The sequence below is a fragment of the Parasteatoda tepidariorum genome, chromosome X1, assembly GCF_043381705.1.
Source record: "Parasteatoda tepidariorum isolate YZ-2023 chromosome X1, CAS_Ptep_4.0, whole genome shotgun sequence".
Lineage (NCBI taxonomy): Eukaryota > Metazoa > Arthropoda > Arachnida > Araneae > Theridiidae > Parasteatoda > Parasteatoda tepidariorum.
The window spans coordinates 75,004,166-75,031,283 of NC_092214.1; the positions used below are offsets into that span (position 1 = coordinate 75,004,166).

The following is a 27,118-nucleotide window of genomic DNA, read 5'->3' on the forward strand; positions in this document are numbered from 1 at the left end:
AATTTAACATATATATATATATATATATTATTTCTTAACCTTATAAATTCTAAAAAAAATCTCTTTTAAAATACTCGCTTGTATTATTTTTTATTTTGGTCTTTTCTTAATTTTAACATTATGTTGTCTTAATTCAGATATGGGTAATGCTCTCAAAGTAAAAATCACTTTTTATAATTTTTATAATAAATGACTACATACAAGGAAATCTCCTAAAGTGCCAATCCCACATTAGGCTGAATTTTTTTTCTCAAAAACTTAGTCTCTTATGTAAAGAAACAATAGATGTTTTTTTTTAAAAATTTCGTTTTGATAGTGGAGCTATAAATTTTTGAAAATATGAGCTTGGACTAAAACATTTGTAAAATAGTAAATCGCCAAGTGAGTAATACCGAATAACAAATTGGAAAACTCAATTTAAAGATACCTAAAACCATATTAATTAAATATAGATTCAGATAAAAATTTTAAACGATTTCTCGTTATAGCTCTAATTCAGCTATTAAATTGTTATCTGAAATTTGCTTGCAAAATGCAGAATTAAGGAAGTGCTTTAAGAGTTTATTACATAAAAGATAGAGTTTTTATTTTATTTATTTATCTTTAAGTTTGAGCTTTTTTATATGCTGAGAATAAAGTAACTGATTAAAATGAAGCCTTAAAACAACCCTTAACAGCCAGCAAAGCACTTCGTTTCTGGAAGAATAGAAATTGGCGACTTATTTAAGGCCAAAATTACAGTTTTTAATGAATTGATTATTACTTTGAAGTTAACAAAATAAATTTTATATACTATCTCCTAATCTAAAATATTATTATTTGTAAGAAAAAAAAATTCAACTCGATTGATTTGTGACACTTCGGTTTCTTTTTTTGTTAGAATTGATCATTTTACATGAAGAACAAATAAATGTCTCAAGTTGGCAGAGTTGTTTGCTTTGGTTTTGCTAAAGAAATCTGAAAGGTTTAATTTTCATTGTTTCATCCGTTTTCATTATTATTATTATTGTTATTGCGGTAGTTTGACCATTATAGCTTCTATTTCTGTTTAAAGGAAGCGTTTACAAAAAAAAAAAAAAATTANTTTAAAGGAAGCGTTTAAAAAAAAAAAAAAAAAATTAAAAAATACAACATGTTAGTGAGAATGAAAAGAGCGTAAGCATTACTAAGGCAGAAAAGGAATATAATTTAATGGAATCAACTTAGAAAACCAATGAAATCAGCTAAAAATTTGGAATTAGATGCTACTTTGTGCAAATGATTTATTAAAAAAAATTGGAAGTGAATTTTGAAGGGAAATATCTTTATTCCCACTGGCAAAATTCATTTATTAAATGATAATATTGAAATTAAATTTAAATAGTGTATAGAGTTGTTTCTAATTTTCAATGCAGTTGGTAAGAAAATTAAGCAAAAAATGTATATACATTAAGGGTCGTAAATCAATATTTAAGTAAAGCAGAACTATAACAGTTGTCGAAATCTGTCAAATGACTTGTTAGAGAGGGGGGTAAGAAAAAAACATCAAAACCAGTTTGATAAGCTTTAAAAACTTGGAGAAGTCTCAAGTAATAGGCTCTATTTTATCAAACACTTTTTGTTGTTTTTAACCCTGCACTCTTCACTAGTGATTTGTTAGATTTAAATAGTTTTCTTCCTCCTTTGAATACTTATTTGCAATGCCTCATATGCATACTATTAATAGTTAATTTTTGTCAAGCATTCATAAGACATACATATTTGCTTATTGGATTTTTTTATTATACTGCGTTCATCTTTTAATGATTAAAGGTATGCAAACTATATTAGGAAAAATGCGAGTTCAAACTTTATGAAATAAATTAATTAAATAAAATAAATAAAAATACTGGAAATACCAATAAAATTTCTTTAAATCACTGCTTAATTCTTTACATACATTCCTTTAAATACTTTTTTATTGCTTTCCAACTTAAATCAATGTTACAAGGAGAAAGATATTCTGGTAAAATTACCATATCGCATGGTGATGACATTTTTGCCAAGAAAAAAATTATTCTGGAAGTAAATCTAAATGCCTCTATTCATTTAGCAATTTTTCCATTTATTGAGTAACGGTTTATCCTAAATTCTGGTTTGTTAAATTATAGTTTTTATCACCTCACATTTCGTAAAAAATACAAAATTGTATCATGATAAAATTAATGTATCATGATAAAATTAATGTATCATGATAATCTAATGTATCATGATAAAATTACAAATTTTTACACATTTACTAAATTTTATCACATATTATAAAATCTTATTTGAATGTTAATTTTACCAAAATCATTACCAAAGCACTTATGTGAAAATTACCCAGCTTTTTAGTGGTCCCATAGATCCAGAAACACGGTAAATTTTACCACTTCTTGTAGTTTTGGCCGTACTTTTTTCTCAGTGTAATTATTAAGTTAAGTTATGTGTGAAAATGGTTGATGTTTGAAAAATGTTTTGAATAAACTAATATTATCTTTAGCATATTGATGTGTTAAAAGTATAAAATGACATTAATGACATAATTTGCTCTAATTAATATAAAAAGTGTTGAAAAAAAAATTCTGAGTCTGCAATTTTTTCTTCTTCCTTTTTTCGGATATTTTTTCCGGATTTTTGTTATTTTCATAATTATCATTTTTTCTTTTTCCCTTTTTTCATTGTTCTGTAATTTTTCCATGTTTTCTCTACTTTTGAACATACTTTATGAGTCCTATTTGCCTGTAGCTTATGCGCAGTAAATAAAACTTATTGCTTTTTTTCGCTCCCTTTCCTACTTATTTATTATGCTATATATATATATATATATATATACAGCGTCGCCCACGTCACACTACCACAGCCCGCTTATAGGGCGGATCACATTCACAAAGGATATAGAACACAGATAGAGAGAAAGAAGCATCCATGCCTTGCCCGGGATTCGAACCCAGAACCTTTCTAATGCAAGGACAGTTCCCTGCCCCCTACACTGGCCGGTCGGTTAAAAATAATTTAAGCATACTATAAAATGTCCAGTTAGGTTCAAAGTGACCCCACCCTAATCCCCAAAGGAATAAAATGCTTCATTTATTTTACATAACAGTACAAAGATTTTCTAGATAATATTGCTAGCGAACCCTTTTTAAAAGCATTTGCCCAATTTCATACGCTTTGTTCATGGTAATTTTCCTTTTTGTCTTTCCTGTAAAATTTTTGACGATCGCTGGAAATTGTTTTAGTAAAATAAGAGTATTGTATTTTGAGTTGTGTATTGTTGCTAACTTATTTTTATTTCCAGGCAGAAAGGAAGCATTGTACTGCCAGTGCTTATGGATTAGTGTTTGGTGTTTATCAACTTATGATGTCTATATCAGCTCCTATTTATGGCAAAATTGTAAGTAATCTACATCTTTTTTTTCGAAAAGAAATTTAATTATGAATGCTTCAAATCATTTCTTTTTAATTAAATACTTTTAAGTCACACTAGTTACTAACTTACTAAATTTATTTTTGTGAATATTAAATTTTTTTAGATACTAAATTTTATTTTTAAAAAATTTAAAATTTTATTAGTTACTAAATTTTATCCCTTTATTTTCAGATTGTTGTCCTAAAACCTGGTTTCATGATGAAAGTAGGAATGTTTGTGTCCGGTGTTTGTGTCATTCTTTTTAGGTGAGTGAGAACAAAAAACAATAAATTGATATATCTGGGCTAATTTTGCTCATTTTTCTACATTTTCAACATTTTATGTATCTAGTTATAAAGAAGATATATATGATGGACTTTTCAGATTAGTTTTCACGGGGGATAGAGTTTTCGCCTCCCTATTAGGTGACACGGGTTCGAATACCAGCGGTAGCTGGTTTGCAGAAATTCTGCTCCCGACTCACACAGTGAAAGATTTTTGTGGTTTATTTCATCATGTAATGCAAATGCGGGTTAGCTCCATCAAAAAGTCCCCAACGATAGCTAGTTCGTCCCGATCCAGTAGTTCCCTTGTTTTCCGGGTTGGGTTCAAAGTTACAAGGCTACTGAGTTAAACAATGATAGTCGTAAGCTTAAAATTGCTAACTACTCAGAATTACTTAGTCTAAGTTGTTTAAAAACTCCCCCTTAAGTCTTTGCGGTTAACTGCCGGTTGAAGATGTTGCTTTGAAATAAATTCCTATCTAATAAGTTATTGGCAGATAGTTTTTCATTAAAGTTAATAAAAGTGCTAATTGTGAAAATATAAAAGTGTATTTATGCAAAGGATGCTCAAATGAAAAATACACTTATGTGATACCGATAAAAATGACAGCAGTAGTGATAGCAATGATATTATTCTGGACATTAAAAAGATAAGTTATGTACATCACGACCTGCTTGTAACTGATTAAGCATTTAACATGAAAGCATTCCAAAAGAAAGCAAAGCCGAGCTAAGAAAGACGTGAATAAATATGATTTTTTTGTGTGGTCATTACTCAAATTTTTTCCTTTATTCAGACAAATAGTCGAACAGATATCACTAGCCGTACCTCCTTGACCTATAATGATAATAATATATAATAATGACCTATAATAATTAGCAGCAATTTATACATGGGCTTCTCCTTGATCTAGGCGGATTCGATATTGATGTACATCCTTCACGAAATCTTATTCATTTTCCATTTGTTCACATTCATTTGTACTTGACAGTGTCTGCTATAAACAGCTTTCAATTCGAGGATAAATGTTCGCATTGCGCTCTTTTTCCTCCACTAAAAATTGTTATACTGCATGTTGTAAAACTTCATGTTGTTCTGTTCAGATGCATCTACCTTAGCTCGATTTTATATTCACTTTAAATGATGTTATATGACATGGTTTATAAGTTATACGCAAGCTGCGGTACAGTCTTTTTACCTTAATTTACAGCATTAAAGGGTGGTGCTGCTGTCACGACTGTATTTCTGACGCTATCACCCTTGTCCATTTTTTGGATAAAGGATCATAAGTAACTTTTTTGATGCTTATTTAATATATTTTGTTTTAGTTTCATGCATTACGCCCCTTCAGGGAACAGTTTCATTGCCTTATCTATGCTTGTGCGGGCAGTTGATGCATTAGGAGCATCAGCCTTTTTGACAGCTTCCTATACAACATTGGGGTGCGAACTACCTGATATAATTGGTCGTGCTATGGTAAGATTATTAAACATTGCAGTATAATTATATTTCCTCATTTGATAACCTCTTGAAATGGTTTTTAAATGGAGACTAAAAGGGAAGAAGAATGGTTTATGTCTATTTTTCACAAAAATGACGGTTGGAACACCATCTGTTGCATTTGGAGGATTATTAACATTTGACAAATCAATAACGTGAAAAGTCGGTTCTTCCCGAGAGTTATTAAATAGTGGAGATGGGCCATACCATGGAATAAAAAAACACTTCTGTCTGCGCTCAAATTCTTTTCCCCCTCAGAATCAGCTTTGGTGGACATAAACCATTCCTCTACTTAATTCTTCAAATGTATTTAATAAAAATTCTTAACAAATACGATATCTTTATAATGTTTTTTTCCCCAAAAACCTTCATATTTGAGTTCACTACCGCAAATTCTATACTTGAAGAGTTTTAATAAATTTATTTTGCTTTGAAAAATAAAGAGTATATATAAAGCTTAAGTAGGAACCCATTGAATAAGTAACTAATAAAAAGTACTAGAAAAAAAATTGTACAACTAAGCAAACTTTGCAGAAAATAAAAAGTATTAATAAATTCATGAATTATTATTATTTCATAAATCATAATTCAATTATTACTAAATAATTAAAATTACAATTTCACTTTCAATCATGAGTTACAATTGTTAAGTAGATGATAATTCAAATATTATGTAATAATTTCAATTTGAATCATTAACTACAAATATTAAATAGATAAAAATTTAATTATTACATTGTAGTTTAAATTCCAATTTCAATTTGAATCATGAATCCCAATTATTAAGCAGACGATAATTCAATTGTTACATAATAATTTTGATTTCAATTTCGATCTTAAATTACAATTATTGCAATGAATTACAACTTCTTTAAATTCTACGAATAAAATATTTAAGAGCGCTTGCAACTTAACGTAACCGCCAGAGCGGTGTATATCGTGGGAGGAAATGCGAAATTTGCTTACTATTATGTTAATTTAGCTTTCATAATTATTACACATTTTGGATAAAGGAAGATTACATACTAGAAAATCCAAATGACAGAAGACAAGCATATTAGATAATTTAAATGGCAGCGGACAAACATATTAGATATTTTGAGTAATGAGAATATATAGATATTTTGGATGAAGAAGGCATGCATATAGATGCCTTTTTTAATGTTTAAAATAAACAAGGTATACTGATTACAATAACAAAGCTTTTTAAAAACATTTATCTTAAAACATTTATTTATTTGATCGCCTGTGTATATTAAGAATGACTCGATCGATTTGTTTTGGGGTTGCCAACTCACAGCACGCGTGCCAAAAAGGACACGCAATGGCTTTCTGTGTGATATGCTTATCGTCACACTATCCAAATTGAAAAAAAAAAATTTTTAACAATTTTTTTAACGGAAAATTTGTACAAAAACTAAGAATTTCGTTTAAAAGCTATGTTTATAAGATAAAGAGATACGTTGATGAGATTTTAAGTATAAAAGAAAACATTTTTATAAGTGCTTGGAAGAAAATCATAGTTTTTTTGGAGTCTAGGAATGCTTATAATAATATGATTGATAATGAAACTTAACATTTTTGACGATTCTGGGAATTTTTGTATGGGGGAATTATTCCTCCAGAATTAAAGTCTGTAATTATTTGCCTTACAAATTGCTTCTACAAATGCAGAAATGTTAGAGATAAATTAATTCGCTTTGAAATACTTCTTTCTTAAAAGAATGCTACATTATTTTTCTCACGTAAAACAATTTTCAGAAACTGGATCTCGTGATCTTCAAAACTTCTAAAAATATCAGATTAAAATGTTTTTTATAAAGCAGATTTGCTGATTTCATGAATGATGTAAAGTAATGTTTTCTACAATCTCTCCCCGCTTTATTATTATTTTTTTATCTTTTATAAGAGAAGGCGTTATTTATCTGTACAAACGTTCTAGCTCAACACTCTTAATTACATTCCTTAAAAAAAAGAGAAAAAAAAGGCAGTTACTCACGACTATGTTATCGCTTAAGAATCAGGGTTTTCCCGCAATGCAATTACCCTGAATAATGTTATAAAACAAAAGGAGGGTAAAGCTCTCGCATACCTCTTTTGACTACGCCCCTGACAAACAGAAAAAAAAATTGATTTTCGAAGGCTCCGCCGTATTATGAAATGATGTTTCTTTGCGAATAATATGCTATTCTTACAGCTGCTGTGAATTTGCAACAGATAGTCATTACTGTCAGGTCCCATCTAAAACCCAGTGTTGTCAACGCATATTTTGAAAATGACGCAAAACGTCAATATGGAGAAAAGCCACAGTTTTGTGAAAATGAAAAGCACTTGTTATTTAATTTTTTTAATATTTAGAAACCTACTCCAAAGCTGCATTACCTTTGCTTATAAAAATTTGCGAAAACTGAGAATAAGGCAGCGATTTTGATATTCTAAGCGGGAAAATGTCGCAATTTTTAAATAAGTTTTGTAACTTTTTAAATATTTAAGCTATTTGTCAGTTTTGAAGCCCAGATTCTTCACGGCAAGATTATATATATAGTATAAAATCATCGCATTGCTTCAAATGCAAAACACTTAAACTATGGATTTTTTTTTTATTTTCCTTGGCAACAGAGTTTCGAAAAATAGTGTTAAGTCCACTAAGTTCAGCTCTAGTGATCAGAAAAATATACAATATTGACCTAAAAATATGCTTTTACTTCAAAATTTTTGCATTTTCAAAAGCACTGTTATTCAGAACAGAATTAAACTTTAAGCCTTTTCCGCTTACCACTGTGAAGAAATATTTTGTTTTGATAAAAATTGCGTCATTTGCATAAGTTTTAATCATGTAATTCCAGAGCAGTTGTACATCGAATTCCCCCCCCCACACTAGATTTGGAAGAGAAGGAAGCTTTTTTAGAATACACATACTATTTTAAGATAGCCCTCTGTTTCGGGGATTTTCCTTTACTATTTAGATTACTAATTTAAAAATAAACCAAATAAAACAATTTTTAAAAAAAGTTTTTTGTATTCATATAATAGTTTTATCATCGCTTTAAGTATTAAGCATTTAATAATAAAAGTTTGATTTACTTTAAAATATAGAAAGATGGTAATAAAAGTCGACATGTTTGAAGCACTCTTACCAGACATGAATGAAGAAAACAAAAGAAATTTAAAACAGAAAACGAAAAATGGAAAATAGAATTTAAAAACATAACTAGAAAAACTTCGGTAGCCAAAAATGAAACTAATAATGGAAAATAAATAAAGGGGAAAAACACGATTAGAAGAGCCGCAGTGTTATGTTAGCGACAATATTTCCTCACCAGAGGGCGAGAAAATATATTTTGCATTATTTGCCCTGCTCAGCAGTTTTTCGGGTTTTATTTTCTCTTTTATTTATTTTTTATATTCTATTTCATTCTCAGCTTATCCGGTTTTTCTAATTTTGTCTTTTAATTTTATTTCTTAATTTTCGTAGATAACTTTACGAATTTAGCAATTCTTTCAAATTCCTTTTGTTCTCCTCTTTTCCTCTTTTACGTTTATCGAGTCCTGAGAATGAGTGTCTATTTTTGACCTCGTGAAATAGGTCGACTTTAAATTTATTTATTTAGTTTATTAGTGCCGATTTTTGAAGCCAATGAGATTTTTTAATCAAGCATTAGAGGAGCCGTGGTGGCTCAGGGAAAAAAACGTTCACCTCTCAATGAAGTGAACCGGGTTCGAATCCCAGCGATGGATGGTCGATACGTATTACGCACCCGGCTTGCACTGACTGCAGTGTTGACGTAAAATATCCTCAATGGTAGACAGGTCAAGGGTGAGAGACCCCTTGCCGTCAGTCTAACCGTAAGAAGTTTCTGCGGTTTTCCTCTCTGTGTAACGCAAATGCGGATTATTTCCATCAAAAAATCCTCCACGAAGGAAAATTTTTCCCAATACTTGATTTTAGAGTTCCCTTATCAACTGGATCGTGTTGAAATTACAAGGCTATGGAGTTGAACATTAGAAGCCGTAAACTCCAAAATTGGGTCGACTGTTCAATGACGGTTATTAAATAAAAATAAAATAAGCATTAGAGAGGATTTCGGGCCCACTATTTGAGTAGTCGAGCTTTTTTTTAATCAGAGCTCGAAATCAGTAGAATATTTATTAAACCCGCCAAGTCCAATTTTTATTTCAGATGAAGGCCGAAATTCACAAAGATATAGTTAAAACTTTTTTGGAGTGAAAAAAAAAACTAAAATGCATAAATTTAAAGCATATAATATTCTTCAATTTATACACATTATAGTTTTAAATTTCTTATTAACTAAACAAAATTAATTTCTTTTTATGTTCGTTTAGTTTGAAAGTAGAATAAATTTTATGAGATATTATTTATCATGAGCGTGATCTCTAAGGCTTCTTCTAGTTAATGAACACGAGTCCGGGTTCGTGTTCGAGTTGATCTCTTACATTCGATCTAGTTCGTCTTAAATCGTCGTGACTATTATTCTAGGTTTTTGATGGTTTCAACCAAGCTTTAAAGTTTCCAGGATTATGAGTCAAAAATCTATTTTCGACGTCAAAATTTTAACACTGCTTTTAACCCATTAATATGCCCTTAATATTTTTTGAATTAATTTAATTGACATGAAAGCAGGACAGTTAAAAATTATTTGTTTTTTCCTCCAAGCTACTTTAGAACAAAAATAAATTGACTATATTTGCTATTAAAGTAAAATTTTTAAGAAAATAAATAATTCCTTAAAAATAGCTTATAATTTCTTCTCTTTTTCCCCATAATAGGCAATCATAGAAACAGCTTTTTCCTTTGGACTTGCTATTGGACCAGTTATTGGTGGCATGCTGTTTCAGGTAATATATTTCATTCCACATATTCCCATTAATTCTTTGACGCAGAAAGGACACTACGTTTTTCTTTATATATACCTTTTAACACTCTAATTATAAGCAAAAATATATTTTGGTTTTATTTAATTAAAAGAAAACAGTCCAATAGTTAGTAAAAAAAATCTGTTAGATTATCGGAATTAAATTTGTGCTAAAATTGGGGAAAACTATTAGGACAATGTTTTTAAGATTGATGCTACTCCCCATATTTTGAAAGTCATAAGTACAAATCCATTGAAAAGAAGGTATGTTTATTCAGAAAAGTACGTTTACTGTGTCTGATTCCTTAGTTTAATGAATCTGATTCCTTAGCTTAATGATGTTTCTAATTCCTTTATAGTTAACCCTAATCAGTTAGCACATTTCAGGTTAATCTTTTGAATCTATAACTAACTGTACATGTCTGAAACTGATATTTTCGGATAGTCGGAGTTATAACTTTAATAGAATCAGATCTAATTTCACACATTTTCGATTTTTTTTTTAAATTACTACCTTCAAGTAAATTCTTTGTTTAGCAAATGTTTTGATGACCGATGATATAATTAATGCTCTGGTAGCTTTAAAATGCTAATCATGCATTTTTGAATTCATATCATTGTTATCCTCGAATTCTCTACTGTTTGAACTAATACGTATAAGTTATCTAATAGTTACTAAAACTAAAACATCGGTAAGATTGACGGAATTATATTTAAACTGAAACATTAATTCCAAAATAAGTAGTTTGAAAAATTTTTTTTTTGTTTATCAATAATTTATTTTGTAAATTTCAATGATGAATAACTGTTTATACGAAGGCTATTTTTTAAATAATGGCCGTTTGAAAAAAAAAAAACCGAATGGAAGAAAATTTTCATACAGCAAATTAATTTTTTGATTCTACATACGTTTCTCTTTTTTTCAAAATGGTTGCCAAGTTTACTTAAACACTTGTCATACCCTTCAACTAGATTTAGAATACCCTCTTCATAGTAACTTGCCACCTGCTGCGATATCCAAGAGGTTACAACCGTTTTCCCGTCTTCGTAACCGCTGTACTAGTAAACGATACTTAGAACATCGGAAAAGATGAAAATCACTTAGCGCAAGGTCTGGGCTGATGAGGGGTGGTCCAAAACTTCCCAGCCGAAAGAGTCAATAAAACTGAGCTGTGGAGAGAGTCATTGTCATAGAGATTTCTGTCAGCATGTCAGTAGAAAGCTTCGTAAGCTTCAGAAATCTGTCGGTGAATGTATGCAGCAGACAGGCTTTTTGCCGACAAAAAACGCATCACTGACAGTATCTCATACGCGGCTGGTGATTTTTTTAATTTGAGCATTTTAAAGACACAGAACTGACAGTACAGGGTACGTACACAAGGAATGCCGAGGAATGCTGAGACACGCAGCAACTACTCGTTGTGACGTAAGCGTCATCTATTAGCGTACTCAACAAAACGAACCTTAATTTAAAAACAGCTCTCATATTAAACCTAAATAACTATAAATAAGCGTGAATTTGAAAAATTATTGCCTGGAAGTGAGCCATGTTAGTAAGATTTTGCCTTAAATGCCGAAAAAAGAGAACGGAGTCTTATGCTGTATTTCCTAACCACAAATTATTAAAATGCTACATATAATATTTTTCTCTTATTTTTACCTAATTTAATACAAAATAAGGAAAAAAGTATGAAAAATATGTTTAATACAAATTCTGCATCAAAGGATTAAGTTGTGTTAAAAAGTTTATATTATTTAAATGTGATTCATTTAAAATTGGTATTTTCCTTCTCTCTGATGTGTGTTTGCCAATGTCTAATTGAGAGTACTTTTTGGAATGCTTCAAAATTTGCATATGTTTTTCAAATCTTTCTTGCTGTTGTAAAATTTGACTAGAATTCAATAATGCTCGCATACCTTCCATGAGATATTTTATGAAGTTGATTTATCCGAGTTTTGAAGTAACTGAAATTATTAGAATTCAGAATCATTAATTTTTAAATTATTTAAAAAATATATTCATACTTTAATATTTCTTCAGCAATGTTTGGTATAATTTTTTAAAATTTATAAATATAAATGTAAATTTTTTATAACTTTTTCTTAAATAAAATATGTATTAAAATTCAGAATACATTTTTATATGAGTGAAACAAATTAAAATAAATATCTAAAATATACATCAATTTCATGTAGTTATTTTTTTAATTTAGGTAGTGATTATTAAATAGTACCTTTTGTTGAGATATATAATTTTATAGTTAAAAAAAATTATCATCGAAGAGGAATCTTAAAAAGTAATGCTGTCAAAAATTCAATGCGGAAATTGGATTTGCTTTGTAATTACGACGCAATTTTTTTTTAATTATAAAGAGGCTAAGCAGTATAATTTCTTTTAACATAAAAAAACCTGATGGATCCAAAATAATTTTAAAAAAATGTATATATCTTAATGAATTTTATATAAAATTTAAAAATAAATTATAAAAAATTATTAAAATGTATTTTCAGGTTGGAGGTTTCAGTCTTCCTTTTTTAGTTGTTGGTGGTCTACTTTTAACAGGAACAGTTGTAAATATTTTCCTCTTCAAAGACGTCGGTAAAGTATATTTTAATAAATTCTTAAAACATATGAGAGTTATGAGAATTGTTCATAGCTGTTTTAAATTCATACCTAATACAACTTAAAATTGTAGTATTATGAACAACGTTTTACTTAAATGATAGACATTTGTTTAACTTATTTTTACCATTCTCATAGTTTTACAAAGCGCAAAAAGTAAACAAATTAATAATTATTAATATAATGAATAGATTTTCACGGACTCTCTCTTAATGATCTGACCTTAAATATGCAGGGGTGATTTGTGAGCCTAATTCTGAACATTTTTTTTGAGTATGACCCATTTCAAAAAATTAACGTCAAGACATGAAATTCTAAATAAGTTATATACAGCATTATTTAAATGAATAATTATGTATAAGTTCATTTTTATCTCTATAACCACATTTATTATTCTACTAAAAAAATATTTGCAAATGAAAAAGTTTCCAAGCATAAATTCCAGTTCTAATATTTTTAAATATAATATACATGAATTTTTATACATAAATGTGATCGATGGTTTCTTGAAACATCTGGAACTTGGATTTCCGAAAACTTCCGGATCGCGGTTAGCGAAAAATCAGGAGAACAATCATCTCTGCATATGTTAATTAATTTGCGCAAGCAAAATTTTAAGTTACGAAATCAGACATAAAACGCACTTTCTTTAAATAAACATGCATTTTTTGGAGGCTTTGAATATTATACTCTCAAAATACACAATCGGAAAATTAGTGATCCAATAGTTTAGGACAGAATGTGATCAAAAACTAATGCCCTTTAATCTTAACTACACTTTTTGCATATTCAGCTCACTCAAAGATTTCGTATTTTTAAATTTTTATTTCGCAAGAGCTAGAAATTTAAAGAAATTGGTTGAAACTAATTCTCTTCAATTTTTATATTTTATCGCTTAAAGTAATATAAATTAAATTGGTGGACTAGAAAGGGGACTTTGTTGACAATTTCTAGTCAATATTTGCAACGTCACAATTCAATTTGAAAGTTAATCAGAGCATATTCACTCGCTTCGTGGTACAGAACTCAACCAATTACAGACTTCTGTTATTTCCGAAAACACTACAATCAAACACTCAAAGACATTTTTATTTTTTTTAAATCTTGAGCTGTTGTGATTTCTCGTCTTGCTCACTATCACTCGCTCATTTCTCCTTTTGTCTTTTTCAATATCCTAGTTTTGACACTTTGTATTAGGGGATTCACAATGAGCACCTGTTCAATATCTTTTCAGATTATTTCTCTTGTTCATTACTCCTTAGCTTTATTCAATGAATCTGAATTTATACTCTAGTTTTTTTATTAGAGGCTATGCTCCTAATAAAAACTAACTGCGCAATTCTTTCAAATCGTTTCACTATCGCATTTCACTTAGTCTTGTTTAATACTAAAACTTCGACTTTTATTTCTTCACTATTTTATTTAACAATAGAGACTACGATCGCTATCCTTCGTCAATCCTTGGAATTGCTTGCTCAGTTCTTTTTGGAATTTTTGGAATTTGTGAACTCGAATCAGAACTCGTTTCGTTTGCTTATGTCATCTCTTCGATTCCCAGTGACCAGGATTATCGATTACGTGGAAAAAGACCGAAATATTGGAGTTCATTGATATTCATTCTTCACGCTCAAATTTAACGCCTGTATTTAAAAAATCCTTAAAAAAATTAATAAATTTTATAGTAATTAACCTTTAATATTCGCGTAGGTGTTACGAATTTTTCATTTTTAACTACTGAACTGCTGTATTTTAGCTCAGAGAAAAAGATTTCATTTTGTGAAATACTGAAAATCAGTTCATACTAAATAGAAAGATAGAAGAATGCAAGGAACTATTTTAAAAATTTCTCTAAATTTATTTGCATAAATATTATCATGGACTCAATTTTACTGACATACATAATATTTACGTAAATCTTACATAATATTTGCTTATTAAAAGTAAGTCCATGTTATTATTTACATAAATATTAACATGGACTTACTTTTTACTGACATACTTAAAATAATAAATTTTTTCGCTGAAAACAGACTGGCTCTGTCATCTTTCTATTAATTCCGAAAAAAAAAAAGGTTTTTTTGTAAGCTTTTGGGATTGTAGAAATGACTTTTTTCAAAATACAGAAAAACTTTAAAATTAATTTGAAATTTAAAATAAAAAGCGTAGATTTTTTATTTTCAAGTAAATGCAAATTTTTTTTTTATTTTTTACATAGATTACTGCTTCTTTTTATAACGAAAAATCTGTTAATCACTCCAAAACTGATTCGAATTGATTACGTCACTGTAAGAAATCGTTACGCTTCTGCTTATAGTTTTCGTGACACTGGATTAAGCTTCACAAATTTTTTTTATTTTTTAACTTTCACATAAAATTACTTATAAAATAACATTCACATAGATAACATTTTCATATCAGAATGTTATGAAAACTAATGCTTATACATATTACTATAATTATATAAATATTTTATAATATTTATTAATAAATATAATTATTTATATTTATTAATATAAATAATTATATTTATTAATAATATTATCATATATAATATTATAGATGATATATATTATTAATTATATTAAATAATTAGAATATTTTTCTAATTGAACTAAATATGAATTATTTTAAATAATTAATATTTTACTAAATATGTGCGAAATTTTATATTTTTCCTTCACTTACTCTTTGCTTTAAAAGGGAGAGAAGCACATGAGGCGAAATTTTTCTGAAACAGCGGAGGTAACGGCTGGGGCAGTAACTTTTCTTTTACATATAAAGATTACTCAGAAAATAAAGGAATCTAACTGCGAAACCCAAGAACTTTTTTCCCACGTTGTATAATTAAATTATGAAAAAAATTATATTGCATGTAAAATAAGTAAAAAAAATATTTGAACAACGTACTTTTTACTAACAAAAAATGGTCAAACTTCGAAACGAAAAATGCCTGTATGTTTTCATGCAAATTCAGTAGTTTTGATTGCTAGGTTAACGAAGTGGAAATTTAATTAATTTATTTTCAGCAAATCTTAAAAAGAGACCATTCAAAAACTAAATTCTGAATTTCTTTTCAGATGATGTTCCTCCACAATCAATTAGAGCCAGAGATTTAATAAAAGATATCGATTTCCAAATAGATATCCTAGTAATTATGTTATGCTTTGCCATGTTAGGATTTAACGAAGCAACTCTAGAGCCTCATATTCGACAAGTGAGTATTGAAATTGAATATGTCTTACCCTAATTGAATATCCAGCTCTTGGCAAACAGTCGTCAGGTGACGCCATTATAGGCACTGCATATTTCCAAGCTTTTAAATTTCCTTTATTTGATATATTAATTGATTTTTATCCCATTTCATAAGAAGCGAATATAAATTTTTTCTTTTAACAATAAATGTAACGTCTACATTTTTAAATCTATGTAAGTTACTTTGCATACGATGAAGGCACAAAATGTTTTTTCTTAAAGTAAAATCAAAAAATAGATTTTGATATTCGTTTTGTCACGACGTTGAATAATTATATACACTTATTAAGGAAAAGATCTTTATAATCGTTTTGTAGAGACGTTGAATTATAATTAGTTATACACTTATATACCAATGTGTTATATTGAAAAAGTTAGACGTTACATTTATTATTGAAAGAAAGTCATAGAAATATTCATATTCGCTTTCATGAAATGGGCACAAATTAATTAGTTGGTTCATTTAATTAGAACAGGATTAGGGATAATTAAAAATTATTATAAATTTATAGAATAATGGAAGTTTAAAAGGTAGGAAACATGTAATGCCTATAATTACATCATACTAGAATTTTTTAATCAGCTTGTCACTTTTTAAGCTTTATGTATGTGTGCCTACATACATTTAGGCTAGTTAGAAAAAATATCATTCGTTACTAAATTGGCCTAGTTTATATTAGACAATTTGTAATAATTCTAAACAATATTGAAGACTTCTAAATAACTTTATTAAATGTTTAGTACAGTAAATCTTAGCAAAATCACTCAGAGTAGTTTTTGCGCAATTCTTAACTAGCTTAAATGGATATTGGCTGATTATGAAAAGCCTGAAAATAACATGTAGATTGGAAAGCACTGAAGACTTTTCTAACTAGTCTAGAGCATTGCAAAATACTGGCGACATTTAAAAAGAGCTGGATTTTTTAATCAGCCTATTTGAGCACTGAATAAGTATGTCATTTATTTTGTTATAATTTGGCGAAAACTTTTATTAACAGTTTAACTTCAGTCCAACTATAGTGGGATGCATATTTCTAATCGAAGGAGTAGTTGATGCAGTTATCGCTCCTATTTGGGGTTTATTTGCTGAAAGAGTGGTAAGTAAAGTTTTCCTTGACAAATTAGAAATGTTCTTATTAAAAATATTAATTAAATTTTCAGTGTTCTAACTGAAATATAAAATTTATTTTATTTATGTTTAATCGAATTGAGAGCTTCGGCGGCGCAGTCGGTAAAGGTGGAGAATTGAGGCAGTGAGTTCGATCCTGACAGCCACTAAACAACCGGCGTGTGCACAAGCTGCACGCTAATCTGACATGGCTGATAGCTTTCTCGTTGGCTGTGATATGGAAGTTTAGAAACAGGGATACCATATCAGACACTGTCTACGCCATCTAACTGGGGTCAAAACTACGTGGCGTTCCTATCACGGCTCTTATAAAATAGATTTCTGAAAAACAGGGTGAGATGCTTGGCCACTGTTGGGTGTAGGGGTTTAATCGAACTTATTTACAATTCTGCAAATTCATTGCAATAATAAGCGATGTCAAGATTTATCAAAAGACAATTTACTTTTGTAGAAATGCTCGAAAAAACAACCCATGTGTTATTTTTCAGAAATATACAGAAAATTACTACTAATTGTAATTCCTTTACGTCGCACTAGAGCTGAGCAATGGGCTATTGGCTTAGGTCTGGGAAGCATCCCCGTGGATGATCCGAAGACATGCCATCACAATTTTGATCCTCTACAGAGGAGAATGGCACCGTACTCGACGACCTGCACGCGAAGTCGAGCACTTTACTGTAGAACAATTTAACGAGGACCAATACCGCACCCCCTCGGTCCTTACGCAGACTGATCCAAGTGGTCACCCACCCGTGATCTGTAGGGAACCGTGTTTTAATGATCAGTCCACTGCGGGACGAAAATTATTGCTAAGAAATGTACCTATTGAAGTACTTTATAATGGGATTATGCATTGAATAAAAAAAAAATTAGTAACTTAGTTTTTCGCCTTTTAAACTTGAAATAAGTTTTTCTTGCACTACATCGCAGTAATATTGTGATAGTGTATTCAATAAGTATACTGCAATTTATTAAATGTGTTTATTAAATGTGTTTATTAAATGTTTGTTTTTAATGCAATAAAAATGGAATGTCAAGATATATAAAGAACTTATTTAATCGGTGAACTGTGATATTAACTTCCCTCTTAAAAAGGCAATCAAAGAGTTATTTTACAGGTATGGGTATAGATTTATTTTAATATATAAAATGGAATATTTTTCAATAAATTTAAAAACGTGATTTCCAAAATTGTATAACTTGAAATTGTTTACTTTCAATAAATTCAAAAATGTGATTTCCAACATTTTAAATTTTGATTTCGCATAAAGCCGGAGAAATATTTTCATACACTATTCCAAATTGATATTTATTTAAGTGAATAAAAGGTCTATATCAATGTATTTAAGTTTTCAAACAATCTCATTATTGTTTTTTTATGGCAATAGGTAAATTTTTATAACATATTTTTTTGCTTATATATATATATTCTCTTAATTAGAGAAATGTTCCGCAGTGGACTGATCGTAAAGACACGCTTCCCAGTAGACCACCGAAGTCAAGTATCACTGCTTGCGGTCAGTAAGCGGGTGGATAATCACTTTGATCAGTCTGCGTAGGGACCATAGGGGGGGGGCGGTATCGGTCCTGGTTAAACTCGATTAATTTTGCGAGCAGTTCGTCGGGCTACCAAAGGAGAGGTGCCATCCCTTCTGCAGAGGATCAATATTGCTATGACATGTCTTCAGATCATCCTCACGGATGTTTCCCAGACCGTCGCCAATAGCCCATTATGCTGCTCTTGTGCGACGTAAATAAAGTTCCGACCTACCTAATAAGAGAAATATAGTTTAAAGTTTAAAATATTTTCTCTAAGGTAATCTTTAATAAAAAACGTAACACGTAAATTTAATGTAATATTTACAGATCTGTTAGCCATTTTTTTCATTTCCAGTTGTTCATTAAACTGTTACAGAAGTAAATTAAACGTAAAAATCATTTAAGAGGATCTTATTTTAAATACTTTCTTGTTCATTTTATTACAGTGCAAATTTAATCGTAAATATTATTATTTTTTGAAATGTTTACCTGTTTTATTGTAACAGGAATACTCGAACCCTATTAAAGAGATTTTGAGAATGACCAAAAAATTAGCTTCTTTAATTTATAGAATGTAAAAAATATGTTGAAATTTTAAACTTATAGAATTTATGAGTCCAAAAAGAAATGCGTCTATCAGAGATGGAAAGCATGGTCAGCTGAAGGTTTTTTAACAACTTTTATTTTTTTTTTAAATTTCAGAAATTTTGTGTAATCACATTTTTAAGTGATTTAATCAAATTTTTTCATGTTTTAATCATCATGGAAAAAATGCATTATTATTTTGACTTAAAGAGGAAAATATTCCACTATGCAATTAAAAAAATTAACCACTATAAAAATAAAATTTTCTTTTAGCCTAATGCCCAGTGCCTAACAATTTTTGGAGCTTTGGCATTTATTGTTGCTTTCATCATCATTGGTCCTTTACCTTTTTTCAATATCCATACGTAAGTTTAATTTTTCTTTCTACATTAACATGAATTAATTATATCGTTTAAGAAATATTTCCGCTCAGATAGTAAAATAGTATCCGATATTAAAGTTTACTAATTCTGAATCTATAGTGAGGAGTGTAAGAAAGTCATGCATGATTTTTTTTTCTTTTTATCACTGTTCATTTTACTATTAAATACTATGAAATGATTGATAGTTCAGTTTTAGAATAGTTTAAATTTTATTTATTTGCTGGACCCAAATTTTTAACTTTTAGATAACTTGCATATGAAGTTTATCACCTTTCTGTTTTATAGTTCATATACCCGCGTATTTTTTCCTTTTTTTTTAATAAATTTGTTTTCAGAAAACTTCATTTATCAAGCTCAAAAATTACATATTTAACTGGTTATTGACGCATTGCATAAAATAAAGTCACGACACCACTCCTGTTTATCACTATCGAAAATGCTCCCCTCCTATTTCACACTTTCCTGATTTCATGCTTATGAACTTAATTAGGAGGAGTATATATAATTGAATATATANTCTCTCTCTGTGTGTGTGTGTGTGTGTGTGTGTGTGTATATGTGTGTGTGTGTATTTTTTTTTAATATCCGATCCATTATAAGTTACTTTCATTGTAAATTTATAATATTTTCCATTGTACTCGCATTAATAAAAAAAATTCAAAATGAATTTCACATATAATCTGGCCAGTAAAATTTGCTTCTGTTACTTACTTTTCTTATGCTTTTCTTGAATGATGTGATTAATTTTAAAACTATCTTTTTTAAAACTGTGTTGCTTAAGTTCTACGTCTATTTTTTACTTTCCTAATGCGATTTTAATAATAAAAAAAGGTATTATGAGTAATACCAGAATTTTCAGTAAACCAATACCATATTAACTTAAAAATTACCAAATGAATGGTTCAAATACCGTATATTTTGACTTTTAAAACCAGAACTACTTTTTTTTTACTGGAAATGACATAACCATACAAGTAAGGTAATTTTATCCGAAATTCTTTCTCTGCGTGAACAAAAAATTTACCGAAATTCAAATGTCTATATTTGTTATTAATCAAAAGTTTCTAAAACTGGCTCGAACTAGTTTTGATGCATGTAAACGAACTACCGACTAAATGTTGAAATAAAAAATTCACTTTGCTAAAATATTTCTCATTTTCGATTTCAGACAATTATCACTTGTGATAGTATCCCAAGTCTTAATAGGTATTGGAATGGCTGGTGAAATTGTGTGTTCCTTTACTCATGGAATGAAACATACTGTGTAAGTCTCAATTTATATTAATAACAGAAAGAAGTTTGCTTTTAAATATCAAACTAGTTTCGAAAAAAAAACTTGGCTAAAATAACAGGGTATTACAGGTAGACAAAGTGAATAAAAAATCCATTGGAAAATGAGTTAAAAAATGACAGTTTTTGCTAACGCTATATCCGGAACCAATAATTGAGGTTTCAAACTATCTCAGTGAAAACTGCGTAAAATAAAAAAAAAAATAAAATAAATAAAAAAAAGAAACAGACCACTCTAAATAACTTTTGATTGGATCTTCACGTTCTAGGACTCAATCTAAATGGTTCTAAAGGGTTACCTCGAATATGATAATTAATTAGTGCAGACGATATTTTAAATTATAAAATCAGACACAAAAACGCACACTCTCTGAATAAACATACCTTTTTTTCGGTGGATTCGGATTTTCGACCCCCAAAATATGAGGAGTAGCAGCAATCTGTAAAATATGGTCCCAATAGTTTGGTCAGGAGAGCAATCCGAAGCTCGGAAGCAATTGAAAGATTTTGCACGCTATTATAAAATTCATTCATCCATAGAAAATTTCATGAAAAAAATAACTTTTATTAAATATTTATGATTTTTTTTTCATTTTATTTAATAATAGTCGAAAATTTTTTGAATTGTAATTTACATAATTTTTTACATCATTTTAAAGAATGTACTTTTACTTGGAAAAATATAATATTTGGTCGAATAGTTCCTGAAAAATAGAATTTTAAAAATACGACTTTATAAAATTCGATTTTTCAGAAACTACTCAACCGATTTTGTTCGAACTTCGTATTTTGCCTTTTAAAATTGCATTCTTTAAAATTATGTAAAATTTGTATACCATAAATTCAAAAGTTTTCCTACTATTATTATGTAAAATAATGAAAAATTATAAATATATGCTTAAACATATATCTTGCATGTTTGGGTAAACGAATTTTATGATTAGGAGTAAAAACTTTTTAATTCATTTAAAAATTTCTCGAGATATGGTGAAATACATAAGAAGTAGATTTAACATTAAGGGGTACAAACTTTGGACCGCACTCCTGACCAAACTATTGGCACCATATTTCCTAGATCGCAGTTTCCCCCCTTTATCTTAGGGATCCGAATCCGTCGAAAAAAATGTATGTTTATTCCGAGAAAGTGTGTATTTGGGTTTGGTTTCGTAGTTTCAAATATTGTCTGCACTAATTAATAAGCACATTTCAGGTCACCCCCTTGAACTTTTAAAATTGAATGTTAGAACGAGAGGATATTGTCATTAGATGATCAAAAGTTATTCAGGGTAGTCCGTTTTTATTTATTTATAATTATTGTTATTATTAGGCACTGTATATAAGACGTTTTGCAAATGCTAAGGTTATTTCCTTAATTTCAATTTGTTTTATTTTTATCCTTCCAGTTCGTACCAATCAAGAAGACAATAGTTATGAAAGATTCAGAATGGATGTCTTGCCCTATATACCATACTTACGCGATATTACACCATCGGATTTCCATTTATTCCTATCATAGCAACATTTATTACGTGGCAAAAACTTTAAAATTAAAGAAGTCCAAAATGCTATCTCCGTGTATTTTGCACAATAACTGATTGATTTTTTATCGATTTGGCATTGAAAATTCGCACACTCGATCGAAAATGGTATTCATAAACGAGGGTAATTAGGTAAATGTAATAAATTAAAATAAAAAACTGATGTGTTTGAACTTAAGGAATTCACTTGAGCAAAAGTTATTAAGGGTGGTCTGTTTTTCATTTTGTGCACTGTACAAGAGAAATAAATAAAAATCATTCAATACCATTTTGCATGCATTGTTTTTCCATGAATGTTACACATTCAAGACCAATATTACTACTGAGGAAGGCACACATTACGGCACATCTTCTGAAACATGAAGTATACATTTATCACAACTTCTAATTATAAGCAATATTTTATTCTTTTTTTGTGTGATTAAAACATGATTTTACATAAACTAAATTTTTTTTAAAAATTTTAGTGAGCGGGGCTTTCCAGATAATGTTGGAACATATGGTTTAGTTTCTGGAATTCTATTCTCCGTTTCCTGCTTTGGGTAAGTAACTTAGATGAATTTAAGAACTTTGCTTTTTGAATTAGATATTGTACAAGCAGTGTACATGGTTTGTTCGTAAAGTAATTTCGTTTTAAAACATACAATGATCTAACTGGTATAATACATTAAAAAGTCTTAAAATATGTTCCTTCGCATTCATTAATCACTTCCATCGAGATTTCCAGGCATCGAAGGTGTCACAAGAGCATTTTTCTGGGATGTTCTATGAAGTCTCCGGGCTAACTTCTAGAATTCGTCAATTGTCTTGAGAGTTTAAGTGTTGTTGCAAGAAGTCTGAGAGATCCAAGCCAGGACTCAAACGAGTTGTGGAACCATTGGAATCTTTGCACCGGACAGGAACAGGGTCATGAAGATGGCGAAGCGTGCAAAGTTCGATGTCATGATGAAGTTTTCAATTATCCGATGTCTGATCGGGACTTCAAAAGTAAATGTTTTTGTTTGTGCCTGAGTTCAGAATGCAGAGCTCGCATCACATTTTAGTCAGTGGTGGTTGTTGATAACCCTCCAGCGGTAACACTCCTCCCTTGCCACTTCAGAGCCTTTAGCAATTGCCTTGTGCTACCTGTAGGCTTAGCATTATGATGTAGAATCATCATCAAAGGAAGTCTTCATGATGAAAAAAAGTATACTTGCTGAGCTTCACACAAAAATTGATATCTATCTAACTTGCGACAATGCAATCTTACTGCATTAGATCGAGTCAAATGGAGAAAGCTTGAAGAGACAGCATTAACTTGAAACTAATATCTCTATAAAGTATGTTGCTGCTTCTAATGCCAGTTTTATTATTTTTTTTTATATCCGTCGTTGAACAGTCGGCCCAATTTTGGGTTTATGACTACTAATGTTCAACCCCCAGAGGTATTGATTTGTTATGAGAACATGGAGAACTTTGTGACTCAACAGATTTAACGTGCACCAGTCACCATTTTACTACACGGGGAGTTCTCGGCCGGCCTGAGATCTAACCCACGAACTCTTGGACATGGGCTCAGTGCCTTACCGACCAGGCTATCCCGGCCCATTTCTAATGCCACTTGCTAATATCAGCAAGCCTGCTTGGTGAAACCAAGCTAATTTAAGGCAGAGGGTGGGTTTTTTTCTTTTTTAGTAGAACCATATATGGCCAAATATACGTCTTTATCCACATACATAAGTCATAGCCCGGTTTAGAGGGCGTATCCATTCATCCACAGATCGCAATTTTGACTTGAACCAGCAAATAATCAATCTCCGATTCAGTACCCCCAGAGTTATTGATTTGTTATGGAAACTTGGAGGACTTTGTGACCCGACAGAGGTGCTACTATATATCGAAAAATAAAGCAGCTTCTAAAATACTAGCAAAAGATTATATTCTGATACTATGTTTTCTTTACTTCTTATTTTTTAACATGCTTTATGACCAGGTTATTTATTCATTTAATTATCGTGTGATAAAAATTTGTACAAATGTGACACTGTAACTTATCTTTTTCTCTCAATATTAAAATCTCCCATTAGCTGATATTTTTATTAAAAATTTATGCTAATAAAAATTATTGAATTTAAAAAGTAATTTTTTAATTAAATATAGCATATTTATTTTAGTAAATTACGTATATTAAGAGACCCTCCCTCTCCCGCCTGACCGAGCTCAACTATCGAAAGGGAGAGAAAATTCTAAATATACTTTTAATCTTTATCATTTAATTTTCACAAATAAACTGATGATGGATATTTAATTTATTTGGTAGTATCTTCCAATATATTAAAACTCAAAGCTGCTCCCAATCACAATTTGAAACATAACAATTGCGGCTATTTAGATTCATTATAAATTTTTTGTGACAAAATTATGCTAATACAATTCTGCAACCAACTGTTTTAGGTGGGTAGTTAAATAGTATACAATTGCTAGTTTTTAAATTTTTGATAAGTATCTTTGCTTCTATGCAATTAGCGGTAAAATAATTATTAGTGTCATCCAAATTGGTTTTCCTCAGTTTAAACTGTAATAAAATTAGATGATAAAAATTCTAAAAGCGTGCAGTTTTAAATTACTCAAAATGCATCATTTTATTGCTTTAAAGTGTTGAGGAAAAATTCAGAGAAATTCAAAAAATTGTCAAGATCTATTTCTCCTAATCTTATAAAGCGGCTTTCTTAATTTCTACCTTTTTTAAAAGGTAATATACTGTCTATTAAAACTATATAATCAAACGTTTGTTAGGTACAAAAAATATCAAGAAAACACAAATTAAAGTTTTTACCTAAAACCCAAGATGGCGAGGGTAGAGGTCTCTTAAGCATATTAAACAGTTTATAAGCTAATTACTTATATCACAGCTGTTATATTTTTAAATATCTTAATTGGAATTTGCAAACAGGCGAGTTTGTTTATTATTAAAATTCCCATTTCTTTATATTACCCAATACTCTCTTGGTTTTCCCATCTTTCAAAAACAGTAGATTTTTTTATCATCGGGTTCAAGGTACCAATTTCGATTTACCGTCACATAATAAAATTCCCGCTGGAAGCCTTATCCGGACATGAGAAAAAATAGGTAGTAAAGCATGTTTCTATGGGTACAGTTATTATACCAAGACACATTATAGTTATACATATCATGCATTGATTAATAAGTTATGTAAGTCACGGATATTTTAGCTTTCCCGAAAACAAGCTAGAAATGAAATGATTTTGCTATCAGTTTTATCTCTACGCGGGTAAGGCTCTCTACGGCGATCGTCAGTAGGTATCACTATCGACAAAAATTAAAAAACCACTAATATCAGTACTTAAACTCATAATTGTCAGTCAAATAAAGTTTGAAAAATTTAGTTATGAAGTTATTTATCAATATTTTATTATTTTGTTTGAAAGTTATAATAAATAAAAAAATGCATCTGTTTTTTTCTTCCAGTGCCTTTTTTGGACCTTCAATTGGTGGCTTTTTAATTGATAGCGTCGGTTATGAATATGCAACTTTTGTAGTTGTCATCGGACAATCTGCAGTGGTATGTTTTTATTTTATTATATGGAATATTAAATGGACTTAATGAAAATTAGGAAAGTGTTGAAAAACCATTTTTCTGTCCATACAATACGTTAAGTTCCAGTCTAAGACTTCCGTAATCTCCGCCTTCAATCTGCATATTTTTAGAATCCTTATCAAAAATGTATTTTAGGGGTCAGGAAATAATATTTAAGTTAAGTAAACAGAAAAATATTATTAAAGCCTGACAAATAATTAACGAGGAAAAAAGATTAAAAACATTAAAACCTAGTGGATTGCTTGAGGAAATAAGAGTTCAAAGGAAGTAGTATAATGGGGATTAATATTAATACCTGGAATTTAACTCGTTAATGTTTCTAATTTGCCTGTATATATANATATATATACATATATATATACATATATATATATACATATATATATATACATATATATATATATATATATATATATATATATATACAAATAACATAGAACAGCCTTTTTTAAAGAAAGTTATATAATTGCCTTTCATCAAATAAATTCTCATGATATAAGTTCTTGAACCATGCAATTAATGAGTGGACCATGAGAAAAGTTAAACTGTTGCATGCATTTAATTTTGAATGAAATAATATTTCAAAACAAAACTTTAAAATGTAGAAACATTTGCATGAATTTATTATAGTTAATTAACGTTTAAATAATTTCAATGAAAGTTTGCTATCGAAAGTTTATGAAAGCTATTGGAACAATGGATCGGCTTCAATTCTGAAATTATGCATCGATAAATTTGAAACTTTTAATGAATAAGCAATTATTTAAAACAAATTTTTTTTCAATTTTGCAACATGCAAATAACCAACTATTTGAAAAGCAAATAAAGAAGAAGAAAATGGAAATGTATGAATCGCTAAGTTTTGCTCAGAAAACCAGGAACTTCTATTTAGTAATTAATAAAATTTTTTGAAAAAAAAAATAATAATAAGAGTGTTAAAAAAAAGAAATTCTTGTTCGAAAATTACAGCCTAACTCGTAACTTTGTTTTTATAATAAATTCAATTAAACTATAAATTTTAGAAGCAGTAAGTGTATGTTTAACTAATAAATGGAAATGGAATACGCTGAATGAAAAAAGAGCTCTTTCTTAAAAGAAAAAATAAACAATTT

At 29.4% G+C, this 27,118-nt stretch overlaps 1 protein-coding gene across 6 annotated transcripts in view; it reads left to right on the forward strand.

Moving 5' to 3' along the window:
- Positions 1 to 27,118, forward strand: part of LOC107452122 (MFS-type transporter SLC18B1) — an 86,465-nt gene that overhangs the window by 56,221 nt on the left and 3,126 nt on the right. For all 6 annotated transcript variants that reach the window (XM_071187408.1, XM_071187410.1, XM_071187407.1 and 3 more), the window contains exons 4-14: positions 3,299 to 3,394; positions 3,602 to 3,675; positions 5,023 to 5,170; positions 9,983 to 10,051; positions 12,580 to 12,667; positions 15,769 to 15,905; positions 16,942 to 17,040; positions 19,470 to 19,561; positions 20,748 to 20,843; positions 22,875 to 22,949; positions 25,877 to 25,970. In XM_071187408.1, the coding sequence (XP_071043509.1) occupies positions 3,299 to 3,394; positions 3,602 to 3,675; positions 5,023 to 5,170; positions 9,983 to 10,051; positions 12,580 to 12,667; positions 15,769 to 15,905; positions 16,942 to 17,040; positions 19,470 to 19,561; positions 20,748 to 20,843; positions 22,875 to 22,949; positions 25,877 to 25,970 (1,068 nt within the window). The remainder of the gene's footprint in view (positions 1 to 3,298; positions 3,395 to 3,601; positions 3,676 to 5,022; positions 5,171 to 9,982; positions 10,052 to 12,579; positions 12,668 to 15,768; positions 15,906 to 16,941; positions 17,041 to 19,469; positions 19,562 to 20,747; positions 20,844 to 22,874; positions 22,950 to 25,876; positions 25,971 to 27,118) is intronic.